This window comes from Bombina bombina, chromosome 6, assembly GCF_027579735.1.
Source record: "Bombina bombina isolate aBomBom1 chromosome 6, aBomBom1.pri, whole genome shotgun sequence".
In the NCBI taxonomy this organism is placed as follows: domain Eukaryota; kingdom Metazoa; phylum Chordata; class Amphibia; order Anura; family Bombinatoridae; genus Bombina; species Bombina bombina.
Window position 1 is genome coordinate 668,891,046 of NC_069504.1, and position 18,099 is coordinate 668,909,144.

An 18,099-nucleotide genomic window follows, 5' to 3' on the forward strand; every position below is an offset into this window, starting at 1 on the left:
GAACCAATACCAAAGCTTTAGGACACGGATGAAGGGAGGGAGCAAATCAGGTCACCTAAATGGAAGGCACCACGGCTTGCAAAACCTTTCTCCCAAAAATAGCCTCAGAAGAAGCAAAAGTATCAAACTTGTAAAATTTGGTAAAAGTGTGCAGTGAAGACCAAGTCGCTGCCCTACATATCTGATCAACAGAAGCCTCGTTCTTGAAGGCCCATGTGGAAGCCACAGCCCTAGTGGAATGAGCTGTGATTCTTTCGGGAGGCTGCCTTCCGGCAGTCTCGTAAGCCAATCTGATGATGCTTTTAATCCAAAAAGAGAGAGAGGTAGAAGTTGCTTTTTGACCTCTCCTTTTACCTGAATAAACAACAAACAAGGAAGATGTTTGTCTAAAATCCTTTGTAGCATCTAAATAGAATTTTAGAGCGCGAACAACATCCAAATTGTGCAACAAACGTTCCTTCTTTGAAACTGGTTTTGGACACAGAGAAGGTACGATAATCTCCTGGTTAATGTTTTTGTTAGAAACAACTTTTGGAAGAAAACCAGGTTTAGTACGTAAAACCACCTTATCTGCATGGAACACCAGATAAGGAGGAGAACACTGCAGAGCAGATAATTCTGAGACTCTTCTAGCAGAAGAAATCGCAACTAAAAACAAAACTTTCCAAGATAATAACTTAATATCAACGGAATGTAAGGGTTCAAACGGAACCCCCTGAAGAACTGAAAGAACTAAATTGAGACTCCAAGGAGGAGTCAAAGGTTTGTAAACAGGCTTGATTCTAACCAGAGCCTGAACAAAGGCTTGAACATCTGGCACAGCTGCCAGCTTTTTGTGAAGTAATACCGACAAGGCAGAAATCTGTCCCTTCAGGGAACTTGCAGATAATCCTTTTTCCAATCCTTCTTGAAGGAAGGATAGAATCCTAGGAATCTTAACCTTGTCCCAAGGGAATCCTTTAGATTCACACCAACAGATATATTTTTTCCAAATTTTGTGGTAAATCTTTCTAGTCACAGGCTTTCTGGCCTGAACAAGAGTATCGATAACAGAATCTGAGAATCCTCGCTTCGATAAAATCAAGCGTTCAATCTCCAAGCAGTCAGCTGGAGTGAAACCAGATTCGGATGTTCGAACGGACCCTGAACAAGAAGGTCTCGTCTCAAAGGTAGCTTCCAAGGTGGAGCCGATGACATATTCACCAGATCTGCATACCAAGTCCTGCGTGGCCACGCAGGAGCTATCAAGATCACCGACGCCCTCTCCTGCTTGATCCTGGCTATCAGCCTGGGGATGAGAGGAAATGGCGGGAACACATAAGCTAGTTTGAAGGTCCAAGGTGCTACTAGTGCATCCACTAGAGCCGCCTTGGGATCCCTGGATCTGGCCCCGTAGCAAGGAACTTTGAAGTTCTGACGAGAGGCCATCAGATCCATGTCTGGAATGCCCCACAGGTGAGTGACTTGGGCAAAGATTTCCGGATGGAGTTCCCACTCCCCCGGATGCAATGTCTGCCGACTCAGAAAATCCGCTTCCCAATTTTCCACTCCTGGGATGTGGATAGCAGACAGGTGGCAGGAGTGAGACTCCGCCCAAAGAATTATTTTGGTTACTTCTTCCATCGCTAGGGAACTCCTTGTTCCCCCCTGATGGTTGATGTACGCAACAGTCGTCATGTTGTCTGATTGAAACCGTATGAACCTGGTCCTCGCAAGCTGGGGCCAGGCCTGGAGAGCATTGAATATCGCTCTCAGTTCCAGAATATTTATCGGTAGAAGAGATTCTTCCCGAGACCAAAGACCCTGAGCTTTCAGGGATCCCCAGACCGCGCCCCAGCCTATCAGACTGGCGTCGGTCGTGACAATGACCCACTCTGGTCTGTGGAACATCATCCCTTGAGACAGATTGTCCAGGGACAGCCACCAACGGAGTGAGTCTCTGGTCTTCTGATTTACTTGTATCTTCGGAGACAAGTCTGTATAGTCCCCATTCCACTGACTGAGCATGCACAGTTGTAATGGTCTTAGATGAATGCGCGCAAAAGGAACTATGTCCATCGCCGCCACCATCAACCCGATCACTTCCATGCACTGAGCTATGGAAGGAAGAGGAACGGAATGAAGTATCCGACAAGAGTCCAGAAGCTTTGTTTTTCTGGCCTCTGTTAGAAAGATCCTCATTTCTAAGGAGTCTATAATTGTTCCCAAGAAGGGAACCCTTGTTGACGGGGATAGAGAACTCTTTTCCACGTTCACTTTCCAGCCGTGAGATCTGAGAAAGGCCAGGACAATGTCCGTGTGAGCCTTTGCTTGAGGAAGGGACGACGCTTGAATCAGAATGTCGTCCAGGTAAGGTACTACTGCAATGCCCCTTGGTCTTAGCACCGCTAGAAGGGACCCTAGTACCTTTGTGAAAATCCTTGGAGCAGTGGCTAATCCGAAAGGAAGCGCCACGAACTGGTAATGTTTGTCCAGGAATGCAAACCTTAGGAACCGATGATGTTCCTTGTGGATAGGAATATGTAGATACGCATCCTTTAAATCCACCGTGGTCATGAATTGACCTTCCTGGATGGAAGGAAGGATAGTTCGAATGGTTTCCATCTTGAACGATGGGACCTTGAGAAATTTGTTTAAGATCTTGAGATCTAGGATTGGTCTGAACGTTCCCTCTTTTTTGGGAACTATGAACAGATTGGAGTAGAACCCCATCCCCTGTTCTCTTAATGGAACAGGATGAATCACTCCCATTTTTAACAGGTCTTCTACACAATGTAAGAACGCCTGTCTTTTTATGTGGTCTGAAGACAACTGCGACCTGTGGAACCTCCCCCTTGGGGGAAGTCCCTTGAATTCCAGAAGATAACCCTGGGAGACTATTTCTAGCGCCCAAGGATCCAGAACATCTCTTGCCCAAGCCTGAGCGAAGAGAGAGAGTCTGCCCCCCACCAGATCCGGTCCCGGAACGGGGGCCAATATTTCATGCTGTCTTGGTAGCAGTGGCAGGTTTCTTGGCCTGCTTTCCCTTGTTCCAGCCTTGCATTGGTCTCCAAGCTGGCTTGGCCTGAGAAGTATTACCCTCTTGCTTAGAGGACGTAGCACCTTGGGCTGGTCCGTTTTTACGAAAGGGACGAAAATTAGGTCTATTTTTTGCCTTGAAAGGCCGATCCTGAGGAAGGGCGTGGCCCTTACCCCCAGTGATATCAGAGATAATCTCTTTCAAGTCAGGACCAAACAACGTTTTCCCCTTGAAAGGAATGTTTAGTAGCTTGTTCTTGGAAGACGCATCAGCCGACCAAGATTTCAACCAAAGCGCTCTGCGCGCCACAATAGCAAACCCAGAGTACTTAGCCGCTAACTTAGCCAATTGCAAAGAGGCGTCTAGAGTGAAAGAATTAGCCAATTTGAGAGCATTGATTCTGTCCATAATCTCCTCATAAGGAGGAGAGTCACTATCGAGCACCTTAAGCAGTTCATCAAACCAGAAATATGCGGCAGTAGTGACAGGGACAATGCATGAAATGGGTTGTAGAAGGTAACCCTGCTGAACAAACATCTTTTTAAGCAAACCTTCTAATTTTTTATCCATAGGATCTTTGAAAGCACAACTATCCTCTATGGGAATAGTGGTGCGTTTGTTTAAAGTAGAAACCGCTCCCTCGACCTTGGGGACTGACTGCCATAAGTCCTTTCTGGGGTCGACCATAGGAAACAACTTTTTAAATATGGGGGGAGGGACGAAAGGAATACCGGGCCTTTCCCATTCTTTATTAACAATGTCCGCCACCCGCTTGGGTATAGGAAAAGCTTCTGGGAGCCCCGGCACCTCTAGGAACTTGTCCATTTTACATAGTTTCTCTGGGATGACTAAATTTTCACAATCATCCAGAGTGGATAATACCTCCTTAAGCAAAATGCGGAGATGTTCCAATTTAAATTTAAATGTAATCACATCAGATTCAGCCTGCTGAGAAATGTTCCCTAAATCAGTAATTTCTCCCTCAGACAAAACCTCCCTGGCCCCCTCAGATTGGGTTAGGGGCCCTTCAGAGATATTAATATCAGCGTCGTCATGCTCTTCAGTAACTAAAACAGAGCAGCCACGCTTACGCTGACAAGGGTTCATTTTGGCTAAAATGTTTTTGACAGAATTATCCATTACAGCCGTTAATTGTTGCATAGTAAGGAGTATTGGCGCGCTAGATGTACTAGGGGCCTCCTGAGTGGGCAAGACTCGTGTAGACGAAGGAGGGAATGATGCAGTACCATGCTTACTCCCCTCACTTGAGGAATCATCTTGGGCATCATTGTCATTATCACATAAATCACATTTATTTAAATGAATAGGAATTCTGGCTTCCCCACATTCAGAACACAGTCTATCTGGTAGTTCAGACATGTTAAACAGGCATAAACTTGAACAGAAAGTACAAAAAACGTTTTAAAATAAAACCGTTACTGTCACTTTAAATTTTAAACTGAACACACTTTATTACTGCAATTGCGAAAAAACATGAAGGAATTGTTCAAAATTCACCAAATTTTCACCACAGCGTCTTAAAGCTTTGAAAATATTGCACACCAATTTTGGAAGCTTTAACCCTTAAAATAACGGAACCGGAGCCGTTTTAAGCTTTAAACCCCTTTACAGTCCCTGGTATCTGCTTTGCTGAGACCCAACCAAACCCAAAGGGGAATACGATACCAAATGACGCCTTCAGAAGTCTTTTATAAGTATCAGAGCTCCTCTCACATGCGACTGCATGCCGTGCCTCTCAAAAACAAGTGCGCAACACCGGCGCGAAAATGAGACTCTGCCTATGCTTTGGGAAAGCCCCTAAAGAATAAGGTGTCTAAAACAGTGCCTGCCGATATTATTATATCAAAATACCCATATAAAATGATTCCTCAAGGCTAAATATGTGTTAATAATCAATCGATTTAGCCCAGAAAAAGTCTACAGTTTAAATAAGCCCTTGTGAAGCCCTTATTTACAATCGTAATAAACATGGCTTACCGGATCCCATAGGGAAAATGACAGCTTCCAGCATTACATCGTCTTGTTAGAATGTGTCATACCTCAAGCAGTAAGAGACTGCACACTGTTCCCCCAACTGAAGTTAATTGCTCTCAACAGTCCTGTGTGGAACAGCCATGGATTTTAGTTACGGTTGCTAAAATCATTTTCCTCATACAAACAGAATTCTTCATCTCTTTTCTGTTTCTGAGTAAATAGTACGTACCAGCACTATTTGAAAATAACAAACTCTTGATTGAATAATGAAAAACTACAGTTAAACACTAAAAAACTCTAAGCCATCTCCGTGGAGATGTTGCCTGTACAACGGCAAAGAGAATGACTGGGGTAGGCGGAGCCTAGGAGGGATCATGTGACCAGCTTTGCTGGGCTCTTTGCCATTTCCTGTTGGGGAAGAGAATATCCCACAAGTAAGGATGACGCCGTGGACCGGACACACCTATGTTGGAGAAAGAGAACCATCTCCTCTTTCAAAGAAAAGATTCACCTGTCCCATTTTAGTGTTTAGAGGAGTGTGCAAAAATGAAAAATTTCAAAAGATTTACTGCATGCCATTTTTACATTAGAATGTGTCTTTAAAGGTGTCACCAAAAAAATGCAGCAACACTACGTAAAGAAATTCTTACTGTAAATTCAGAATTGTCCAATTAATGATTTTTATTTTTGCATAAAACTTTAGTATGATTGAAAGGTAGTCCACTCAAAAAATGTTATTGTTTAAAAAGATAGATAATCCCTTTATTACCCATTCCCCAGTTTTGCATAACCAACACAGTTATATTAATATACTTTTTACCTCTGTGATTAACTTGTATCTAAGCCTTGACAGCCCCCTGATCACATGACTTTTTATTTATTATCTATTGACTTGCATTTTAGCTGTGTTGTGCAGAACCCACGGGCGTGAGCATAATGTTATCTATATGAACTAGTAGTCTCCTGTTGTGAAAAGCAAATAAAAAAGCATGTGATTAAGAGGCTGTCTATAGGGGCTTAGAAACAGGCAGACATTTAGAGGTTTAAAGGTTATAAAAGTATATTAATATAACAAAATCGGTTATGCAACGCTGGGGAATGGGTAGTAAAAGCGTTATCTAACTTTTTAAACAATAACAATTTTAGAGTTGACTGTCCCTTGTAGAAGATTTTAAAATGAAGCTAAGAATGATATACCAGATTACTCGAGAGATCGTATCAGATTTCTGTTATTGTAATCAGCTTAAAAACCCAGCATTGTTAAAAAAAGTGTATTTTACAGTTCTATTCCACTTCTTGGGCATTTTAATGCTTGAAAATATTGAATATACCTTAAAAATTAGCACCTTACAAAAAAAAAAATGATTTTGTTATGTATATAGGATGAAAGAAGACAGCTAGTGTTTTAATTCCACAATATAAAAAAATACTTGCGATTGAAGACAGCTAGTGTTTTAATTCCACAATATAAAAAATACTTGTGATTGTGTTGTTGGTCCAAAAGACTTCATATTATGTATAGTATCACATTTTACCAAGAAGCAGACAGGTAGCAGCATTCCTCACTACAGAAAATTCATCCAACAGCAACAAATTATTTATATAATGATCTTGTACCAATTAATTTGCTGGTATAGTCTACTCAAATCTAGTGGTCAAGGTGGCCACACACTGGGGTATCCAATGAATATTATAGATATATGTATATTAAAGAATGTGGCTAGATTTAGAGAAGAAAATACTATGTTGACATGCGACTGTATAAAAATTACAAGACCATGAGACAAATTAACAATTTCAAAATCTTCTTAACGGACAAATATATAAATAACCCTTCCAGTGTTTGCAAAACTATTGACTCCTGCAATGTTAGATGAGTACATTACTTCACCACATTGCCATAAAAGGGGATACAAAAATAGTTTAAAATGGTAAATACAAACTAGTCTTTTTTTTTTTTTAAAAAAAGTATCTCCTTCGCAGGTTGTAGATATGGTCTTATGAAAAATAAAGGGTTTCTTGCCCTCAGTTTGTCCGCTCCTCTGGAATTGTAGAACCTTCATCTTTGACCTTGAGTGGATCCTCATGATGCACATCTGCTGGTGGAGATCGTAAACCCACTGTGTGGTCCATAAACATGTCTGGAATATCTTTACCAAAATAGATCTTACTGTTGGCAGCAATGGACTGATATTTCATGAGCTGCAGGAATTCAGGTGTTAACTTAATCTGGAAACAGAGAAAATCGACAAGGAGTTGGATGAAAAAAATGTATAGCTATAAAAAAATGCAGATAGAAACAGAGTATGCAAGATTGCCAGAAAGAGATAAAGTAGTAAAACATAGTTTATGCAAGTCAAAGGGGACGATAAGACAATAGTTAGCCAATTTAAGTTCAGGTAGTTGATTTTTGGTCCTCTAAACATTTTCTTTATGGTTCTGAAATAATACTTTTTATGTATTACAAGTGATGCCGAAGATAAAGATCTAAAAGAATCAGTTTTTATAAAGCAAGGTTTAAAACTTTATTTATACATTGTTTCTATTATTCTATTGCACTGATCATTTTTAATGCCCCTGTATAATGTCAACGTCTGCAATAATCTGGAAGTGGTGTCAGATGCAAGTAAAATTAATTCTGTTTTACCCTATTTGCCTCAGCTGCTCTCTGTGCAGTGTAAAAGTCTGCATCAGCTTTTGCTTTTTCCCTTGCAAGGTAAGCAGAATCTGGGGAAAGGAAAATCAGGTTTATTAAAAACAAAACAAACAGTAAAATGCTACAAAGAGTTACTACACATTGCCAATTTAAATTTTGTAATTTTAATTTAGCACCCAGAATTAACTCTGTACACTTCAAACGATACATAAACTGAGCACCTATTTACACAATAAAGAGAGGGCGGCGAGAGAGATGACACACAGAACCAGTCTATTATAAAAAGGAACAAAAATTTAGGACCAGTAACAAAACAATCAAAATAGTTTACTTAAACGTAATGATGTTACAAATACTCACCCTCAATTTCAGAAATCTTCTTCTCAGTTTCCTTTTCCATTACCTTCTGCTCAAATTTGATTTCTGCAACCTGGGCAACTTTTTCAGCCTCTGTATATTGAAGACAAATCACCAGATGTTTAGAATACACTGGCAGAGACTTAGATCATAGTTATTGTTTATGTCATTGTCCATGGTCTTAAGAGACTGCTAGAATTTGTGTCAAGTCAATCTAAAAAAATCTTATCACTGTCTTTGTAAACCTGGCAATACACCAATAATAAAATTATCTGTTTAGAAAACCCAACATATTCCTGCCTTCAAGTAAGCCTAAAAAGTCAGTTAAAACTTTACCATAGTACTAGGTCTCCTGAAATCAGGGATACTGTTATGTCTTCAGAAGGTGAAGTTTCCTCTGGTGAAGAGGAATCCTTCTTCTGATTTTGAACCTGATACTTCCTCTTTATGTTTAAAATTGAACATATTTGTTCTCTTTAAGATGTTTTACTTACTTTAGGGGTTAAAGATTCTAAAGGTTTCTGAAGATAAGCCTTGTAATTGTTTAACCCCTTAGAGACCAGACCACTTTTCCAATTGTTGACCACCTGGGACCGGGGCTATTTTTACATTTCTGCAGTGTTTGTGTTTAGCTGCAATTTTCCTCTTACTCATTTACTGTATCCACACATATTATATACCGTTTTTCTCGCCATTAAATGGACTTTCTAAAGATACCATTATTTTCATCATATCTTATAATTTACTATATTTTTTTTAAATAAAATATGATGGAAAAAAAAACACACTTTTTCTAACTTTGACCCCCAAAATATGTTACAAATCTACAAACACCAAAAAACACCCATGCCAAATAGTTTCTAAATTTTGTTGTGAGTTTAGAAATACCCAATGTTTGCATGTTCTTTGCAAGTTATAGGGCAATAAGTACAAGTAACACTTTGCTATTTCCAAACCATTTAAAAAAAAAAATTAGCGATAGTTACATTGGAACACTGATATCTATCAGGAATCCCTGAATAACCCTTCACATGTATATATATGTTTTTAGTAGACAACCTAAAGTATTGATCTAGGCCCATTTTAGTGTATTTAATGCCGCCATTTCACAACCAAATGCGATAAAATAAAAATAAAAACGTTCACTTTTTCACAAACTTTAGGTTTCACACTGAAATTATTTACAAACAGCTTGTGCAATTATGGTACAAATGGTTGTAAATGCTTCTCTGGGATCTCCTTTGTTCAGAAATAGCAGACATATATGGCTTTGGCGTTGCTTTTTGGTAATTAGAAGGCCGCTAAATGCTGCTGCCCACCACACTTATTATGCCCAGCAGTGAAGGGGTTAATTAGGGAGCTTTTAGGGTTAATTTTAGCTTTAGTGTAGTAGACAACCCAAAGTATTGATCTAGGCCCACTTTGGTATATTTCATGCCACCATTTCCCCGCCAAATGCGATCAAATAAAAAAAATCGTTAGCTTTTTTACTAACTTTAGCTTTTCTTTTGTTAGTTAGAAGGCCACTAAATGCCGCTGCGCACCACACTTGTATTATGCCCAGCAGTGAAGGGGTTAATTAGGGAGCTAGGGTTAAATTTTAGCTTTAGTGTAGAGATCAGCCTCCCACCTGACATCTCACTCCCTGACCCCCCTCAAACAGCTCTCTTCCCTCCCCCATCCCACAATTGTCACCGCCATCTTAAGTACTGGCAGAAACTCTGCCAGTACTAAAATAAGCCTTTTTTTTAGCATTATTTTTATATAAACCGTTTCTGCAGTGTAGGTTCCCCCCTAACCTCCACAATCACCCCTCCAAACAGCTCTCTTAACCTCCCCCCTCTTCCTATTTGTGGCCATCTTAAGTACTGGCAGCTGTCTGCCAGTACCCAGTTTCTAATAAAAGTGCTAGTTTTTTTATTTTATTATTGTTTCACCCTATTTTTCCGTAGTGTAGCTGCACACCCTCAATATCCTCCCCCCCTCCCCCTACCAGATCCCTTTATCAAGAATTATTCCCCCCTCCCTCTCCCTTATTCCCTTCCGCATTAGTGCATTCAGGCACTGTAATGCAATCTCAGTGTGCGCTCCCCGCCCCCTCACGCGCATGCTCCTTGCCCCCTCATTTGCGCAATCCCCTCCCCCCCTCGGCGCACTCCCAGACAGAACACCGGAATTACACCAGCAATGGGCCGCCCACCCACCTCCCTGCTATGGCTCCCACCCACCAACGATCGGCACCATTGCTGGCCGATGCAGAGTGGGCCAGAGAGTGGCCCTCTCTGCATCGGTGGGTGTAAAAAAGTATTGCAGTGATGCCTCAATATCGAGGCATCACAGCAATACCTTGAAAGCAGCTGGAAGCGATTACGATCGCTTCCACCACTTAAAACCCCAGAGGACGTCCTCAGTCGTTAAGGGGTTAAATACAGTTTTTAAAACTACTGTTAAACTCCCTGAGATATTTACTATCCCTAATGCATGATTTTTAGGAAATCGTCTAAGCCAGGTAATTCATTTAATCCTTCTGCAAGGTTTAAAAAGTTATATTCTTAACCTGCTGCTAATGTTGAATTGTGGGAAACTGTTCCTAAAGTTAACGGGGCTATTTCCACTCTGGCTAAGCTTACTACTATCCCTTTGGAAGACAGTACTTCTTTAAAGACCCTTTGGATAGAAAATTAGGGTCTTGGCAGGGTATTTGCTTAGGCCAGCTATTTCCATTGCTGATGTGGCTGCTGCTTCAACTTACTGGTTATCTAGTCTTTCAGAACAGTGTTAGTGAAAATCTTTTGGGTTTACTCAAAAGTGGCAATTCTTATATTTGTGATGATGTTTAATATTATGAAGATCAATATCAAAAGCATGTCTTAAGCTATAAGGCTCTCATAGCAAAGACTGTCAAAGTCCTGATCTGCTGACATGGTCAAAATCCAAACTATTGTCTCTTTCTTTTTAGGGAAAGAAATTGGTTCCGATTTAGATTCTACAATATTTACGGTTACTGGAGGTAAAGAGGCTTTTCTTCCTCAAGACAAGAAGTCGGGAAATTTAAAGCTTCTAATCATTTTCGTTCCTTTCATCAGTATCAGGAACAAAAGGTTGACTCCTCTGCTCAGAAGAAAGGCACTTCTGGCCCAGTATGGAGGCCTAGTTCTAACTGGAACAAGTAAAAGCAGTAATCTATTTTTACTACCAAATCTACATAAAGGTGCGGCCCCCGATCCAGAGGTTCTGCTTAGGGGCAGGTTATGCTTTTTTACAGGAGGCTTGGTTTCAGTCTGTTCCAGAACCCTGGAGTCTGAATATAGTTTCCCAGGGTTATCGGATAGGTTTCAGAAGGCCTCCCAAAGGAAGGTTTTGTAATGTAAGCTTAGGAGCTGGCCTATTTTTGGTTCAGAACCCTGGGTATCAATTTCTGATTGGTTAACACAACTCTCTTCTGCTTAGGTCTCTTTTTGGGGACTCTTTCGTTGAATTAGGCAGGTTCCAAAATGACCAATTAGATAATAAATAGTCTCAAGCTGTGATTTTCATGGTCAAGATTATTTCTTTTTACATTGATTTGCTATCCGAGTTTGTCAATGAAGATAACTGATGTTGCAGCTTTCAAGTTTTGTCCTGCTACTAATGACATATTCTGTTTTATGTTACTCAACTCTGAAGAGCCATTTTTTATCCTAGATTTATTGTTACTGCCAGGAACAATCATTAAAGAAGTTAAACAAAATGTTCACCTTCTGTCTTTAAAGCGAGGTGGTAATCCAACTTGTGAATTTCAACAAACCTTTCTCGTACACACTATGCATTTGATTAAAAATAAAATTAACCAACTTCCTTGTGTACAGATATCTCATGACACTGGCAAAAACGCTTTTCACTAGACAATACATACCGATGACAGCTTTCTTTCTCTCAGTCTCAGCTTCCTTTTCTACAACTTTCTGCTTCTGGGCAGCAATTAAAAGTTTGGTTTTTTCACTTTCCCTGAAAATGAAAGACAGAAAGTCATTTTATTAACTAGGGTATAACACTTTCCTCATCAGCCTGGCTGATCGGTTAAGCCAGCTCTCAATTTTTTTCTTTTTAAATGATAAAATTAGCTCTATTGATCAACAACTAAGAGAAAAATTACATATGAACAATATTACAGAATGCAAACATGCATATATGAATTACAATTGCTTCTTAATTAATGGTTTGCACAAGTTGAATACAGTCTATAGAGCTAGCCATTTTAAATTTTTAAAAAATAATGGGCCAAATTACAAGTGGAGCACTAATTAACGCTTGAGCGTTAATTGTGCTAGAAGCTTTTTGTTTATCGGGTTGCGCTCGTATTATGAGCTGATAGTAAACGGTTTTCACTTGTGCACTAACCCAACGAGCACAAAAAGTCTAAGTTAGAATATTGTGTGCGCATTTACGTATTCCCCCATAGAAGTCAATAGGAAGAAAAAAAACAAAATATCCCACTCTTGTGCAAACCCAATCGCATATTCTCATGTGCGCTAACCCAACATGACAATATGAATTTTTCAGATCCCAATGTTCTTAACATAGCAGAATATGTTCTATTTATTCATAAATAAATATTTCTACATATAATCGGATGGTATTTTGGTACAATATATATCTATACATGATTATATATAGGTATAGATATATACATATATAGGAATATCTATTTAAAAAGTTTAAACCTTTATTTAAAATGAAAATTGCATAAATATGCTTTTACGTGTTTTCATCTACTTAACTTCAAAGGGCTCCAATGCACTTGTATATATGTCAATATATGTGTACATATGTATTTATGTGTTTACGTGTGCATATATGTATTTACAGACATATATACACATATAAATACATATATGTGGACATATAAATAACATAAATTATGCTTACCTGATAATTTCATTTCCATCGAGGGGAGGAGAGTCTATGGCTTCATTCATTACTATTGGGAATTAAGAACCTGGCCACCAGGAGGAGGCAAAAACAACCCAGCCAAAGGCTTAAATACCTCCCCCACTTCCATCATCCCCCAGTCATTCTGCCGAGGGAACCAGGAACAGTAGGAGAAATATCAGGGTATAAATGGTGCCAGAAGATGAAAAAATTTAGGTCCGCCCATCGGAGATACGGGCGGGAGCCGTGGACTCTACTCCCCTCGATGGAAATTAAATTATCAGGTAAGCATAATTTATGTTTTCCATCTAAAGGGGAGGAGAGTCCAAGGCTTCATTCATTACTATTGGGAACATATACCCAAGCTCTAAAGGACACTGAATGAAACCAGGAGGGTAAAAGGCGGGCCCTAATCTGAGGGCACCACAGCCTGCAAAACCTCTCTCCCAAAAACAGCTTCAGTAGAAGCAAAAACGTCAAATTTGTTAAACTTTGTAAAAAAGTGTGTAAGGAGGACCAGGTAGCCCCCTTACAAATCTGCTCCATAGAGGCCTCATTCTAGAAGGCCAAGACGAAGTCACAGCTCTAGTTGAATGAGCCGTGATCCTCTGAGGAGGCTTATGTCCCGCTGTCTCATAAGCCAAGCGAATCAAGCTCCTCAACCAAAAAGACAAAGAAGTAGCAGAGGCCCTTTGCTCCTTGCGCTTCCCAGAATACACCACAAAAAGAGAGATGTAGACTGTCTGAAATCCTTTGTAGCCTGAAGATAAAACTTCAAGGCACGAACCACATCCAGGTTATGAAGTAACCTCTCCTTTGAAGAAGAAGGATTAGGACACAAAGAAGGAACAACTATTTCCTGATTGATGTTACGGTTAGACACCACTTTGGGGAGAAACCCCAACCCAGTGCAAAGTACAGCCTTATCCGCATGAAACACCAGATAAGGAGGATCACTTCGCAAGGCAGCTAGTTCAGATACTCTGCGTGCCGATGCAATAGCCAACAGGAAGAGAACCTTCCAGGACAGAATCTTGATGTCAATGGAATGCATAGGTTTAAACGGAACCCTCTGCAAAACCTTAAGGACTAAGTTTAAGCTCCAAGGCGGAGCCGACTGTCTAAAGGACAGGCCTGATTCTAGACAGAGCCTGAACAAAAAATTGGCTGTCAAGGAGCTAAGCAGGTCTCCTATGCAACAAGGCTGATAAAGCCGAAATCTGTCCCTTTAAGGAACTAGCGGCAAGACCTTTCTCCAAACCATCATGGAGAAAGGACAAAATCCTGGCTACCTTCACCTTATGCCAAGGATATCCATGCTTCTCACACCAGGACAAGTAAGTCCTCCACACCTTATGGTAGATGCGACGAGTGACTGGCTTCCATGCCTGAATTAGAGTATCAATCACACTTTCAGAAAAGCCTCTCTTGGCTAAGATTAGGCGTTCAATCTCCACGCAGTCAGCCTCAGAGAGTCGAGATTTCGATGATGAAAGGGGCCCTGTGACAGCAGATCCCTGCAACAGGGTAACCTCCATAGCGGAGAGGATGATATCCCCACCAGATCCGCAAACCACGTCCTCCGTGGCCACGAAGGAGCAATCAGAATGGCCGAGGCCCGCTCCTGTTTGATGCGTGCCACTACACGAGGTAGAAGTGGTAACGGTGGAAAAATATAAGCTAGGCTGAATCCCAAAGGAACCACTAAGGCATCTATCAGCTCTGCCTGGGGATCCCTGGACCTCGACCCGTATTGAGGTAGCTTGCAATTGAGTCTGGACGCCATGAGATCTATCTCCGGCATTCCCCATCTGAGAAAAATCTGCGCAAACACCTTGGGGTGAAGAGACCATTCCCCTGGATGGAAGGATTGTCTGCTGAGAAAGTCTGCTTCCCAGTTGTCCACACCTGGAATGTGAATTGCTGAAAGCGAGCAGTTGTGGGACTCTGCCCACTCCAGAATCCGAGACACCTCCCTCATCGCAAGGAAGCTCCTCGTACCCCCCTGGTGGTTGATGCAGGCCACCAAGGTAAGGTTGTCGGTCTGGAATCTGATGAAACTGACCGACCCCAGAGAAGGCCATGCCTTCAGAGCATTGTAAATTGCTCGTAGTTCCAGGATGTTGATCGGAAAGGCGAGACTCCTCCCTGGACCACTTTCCTTGTGCCATTCTGGCACCCCAAAAAGCTCCCCATCCATCAGACTGGCGTCCGTGGTCACAATCTCCCAGGACGGTCTCAGGAAGGATGTCCCAATGGACAGCTGCTCCGGACAAATACACCAAGAGAGGGAGTTCCGAGCATCCATGGATATCAGCTGTGTTAGATCTGAATGATCGCCGTTCCACTGTCTCAACATGCACAATTGAAGAGGTCTGAGATGGAACCTGGCGAATGGGATGACATCTATGCTTGAAACCATGAGACCTATCACCTCCATACAGTGAGCCACCGACGGGCTTGTGGAGGACTGAAGGGCAAGACAGGTGGACGCAAGCTTCCTGCGTCACTGATCTGGACATAGAGTCTATTATCGTGCCGAGGAACTCCACCCTGTTGCTGGGAACCAGGGAACTCTTTCCCGAGTTGATCTTCCAACCGTGAGATTGGAGCAAAAGAAGAAGAGCCCTCGAATGATCCTCTGCGAGGCTGAGCGACGGCACCTGAACCAGGATGTCGTCCAGGTACGGAGCCACTGCAATGCACCTGGATCTGGCCACTGCAAGCAGCGCCTCCAGAACCTTTGTGAAGACTTTCGGGGCCATCGCCAGACCAAAACGGAAGAGCCACAAGTGTTTGTCCAGAAACGCAAATCTTAGGAACCTGAAGTGGTCGCTGTGAATTGGCACATGAAGGTAATCGTTCTGCAAGTCTACAGTTGTCATGAACTGTCTCTCTTGAACTAGGAGCAGAATAGATCTGATCGTTTCCATTTTGAACGATGGAACACTCAGAAACCTGTTAGGTCCAGAATCGGGCAGAACGTGCCCTCCTTCTTAGAACCACAAAAAGGTTGGAATAGTACCCTAAACCCCTTTCTGCTAGGGGTACTGGTACAATAACCCCCGAGAGAGGCAAGATCCCTCAAACACTCTAGAAAGGCCTCTCTGGTCTTGAAGACAGGTTTGACAGGAGGAATCTGCCCTCGGGCGGATGGGATCTGAACCCTATCCTGTAACCCTGGGAGACAACTTCTAGAACCCAAGGGTCCTGAACATCCTGCAACCATGCATCTGAGAATAGAGATAATATGCCCCCTACGTGAAACCGGTCGGGGGCTTCCCCTTCACGCTGATTTCGTCTCGGCGGGCTTCTTGCTCTGCTTAGACTTGATCCAAGATTGAGCCGGCTTCCAAGATTCCTTGGACTGGTCAGTTGCTGGCGCTGGGCCTTGTCCGCACGAAAGGGACAAAAAGTAGATCCTTTAGGCTTAGCCTTCTTTTCTTGTGGTAGGAAAGCACCCTTGCCTCCCGTGACCGTAGATATGATTGAATCCAATCCTGGACTGAACAGGATCTTTCCTTGTAACGGCAGGGACAACAGCCTCGATTTAGAGGTCATGTCCGCAGACCAAGATTTTAGCCACAGAGCTCTGCACGCTAAAACAAAAAAACCTGACACCTTAGCATTCAGGCGAATAATTTGCATATTGGCATAACAGATGAAAGAATTGGCAACACTCAGCGCCTTAATCTTCTCCTGTATCTCGTCGATGGGGGGTCTCCCCCTCGACCATTTCACACAGGGATTCACACCAATATGTTGTAGCTCCAGCGACCACTGCAACAGCCGCTGCTGGCTGAAAAACAAACCCTGTGTGCTGAAACATCTTTCTCAACAGGTTTTCTAGCTTTTATCCATGGGCTCTTTAAATGACAAACTATCCTCGAGGGGAATAGTCAACCATTTTGCGAGTGTAGAGATAGCCCCATCCACCTTAGGGATGGTCCACCACAGCTCAAGCTGAGAGTCCGGAACGAGGAACAGTTTTTTTAAAAGAAGAAGGGGAAAAGGATGAACCTAATAGCTCCCATTCATTCTTAATAATATTTGCCATCTTAACGGGAACCGGGAAAGTCTAAGGTACTACCCTGTCCTTGCATACCTTATCAAGCTTAGGAATTGCAGGTTCCTCCGGGATCTTAGCTTCCAGAACCTCCAGAGTAGCAAGCGCCTACCACAGCAGAAAGCGCAAATTCTCCATCCTAAACCTATAACCAGGCTCCTCCGCAGCCGGAGGTTTAGATGACACAGACTCCGACCCAGAAGAAGAGTCGGAGTGGGCCTCATCATCGTATAGAGCCTCTGGATCTTCCATCGGCGTAGACAAACCCTGGGCCGGGCCGCCATGATACACCCTACGCTTGTGCTTAGTAGAACGTGGTAAGGCATGGATCACCTTCGAAACCGCCGATTCCAGTTGGACCGCAAAGTCCGACGGCCAACAAATCTCTTCCGAACGAGTAATGGTTGGACCCCGGGGCGCTGCATGTGCAATCGGAGATGAATGTAGGGAACGCACCTCACAGGACGAAGAACCCTCAGAGGTGGACGGCTCAGTAGTACTAGACATCCGTTTACATTTAGATGTTGTAACTTTATCAAGGCATGTGGAACATAGTTGAGCAGGCTGATCTACCAGAACCTCCTCACAATAAACACAGGAATGAGACTTTGATGCATTAGAGGGCTCTCCCTCTTTAACAGAGTCCTCCATAGCTTGCGCTTTTGATCAGACTAATTTACAAAAAAAGGCACCTTTATACTGCCAATGGCCAGGGCACTCACCACCTCCTAGGACCTGGACTGCAGAAACCACTTTACGTCTCCTGCGTCACAGATCAACAGAGGAGGAGGGATAGGCACACCCAGTCACATGGAGTGCCTGGCAGGACTGCCCCTGCACTAGGGAAAAACACGCCAAAAATGGCCGTGCAAGATTCCCGCAAATAACCTGAAAGTTCCACACATTGCCAGAGCCTCATCTCACACAACGCAGCAATGACACAATAAACAATATCATGTATTAACCCCCCCTTTTCAATAATCCCCCTTCCAGGAATATTAACCCTTGATTCTGTAAAGATACTGTGACCCTGTCTGAATGTAGAAAGCAGGCAGCGAAACTTGTCAACGCCGATTGCTTGTGGAGCTGTTAATA

General features: G+C 42.4%; 1 protein-coding gene across 1 annotated transcript in view; it reads right to left on the bottom strand.

The window, feature by feature from the left end:
- Positions 1 to 6,450: 6,450 nt before the first annotated feature.
- ERLIN2 (ER lipid raft associated 2) overlaps positions 6,451 to 18,099 on the bottom strand; it is a 54,637-nt gene continuing 42,988 nt past the window's right edge. Inside the window, exons 9-12 of the mRNA XM_053717751.1 lie at positions 11,923 to 12,014; positions 8,031 to 8,120; positions 7,662 to 7,741; positions 6,451 to 7,243 (exon numbers count right to left, since the gene is read on the bottom strand). Of these exons, the coding sequence (XP_053573726.1) occupies positions 7,040 to 7,243; positions 7,662 to 7,741; positions 8,031 to 8,120; positions 11,923 to 12,014 (466 nt within the window). The 3' untranslated portion in view covers positions 6,451 to 7,039. The remainder of the gene's footprint in view (positions 7,244 to 7,661; positions 7,742 to 8,030; positions 8,121 to 11,922; positions 12,015 to 18,099) is intronic.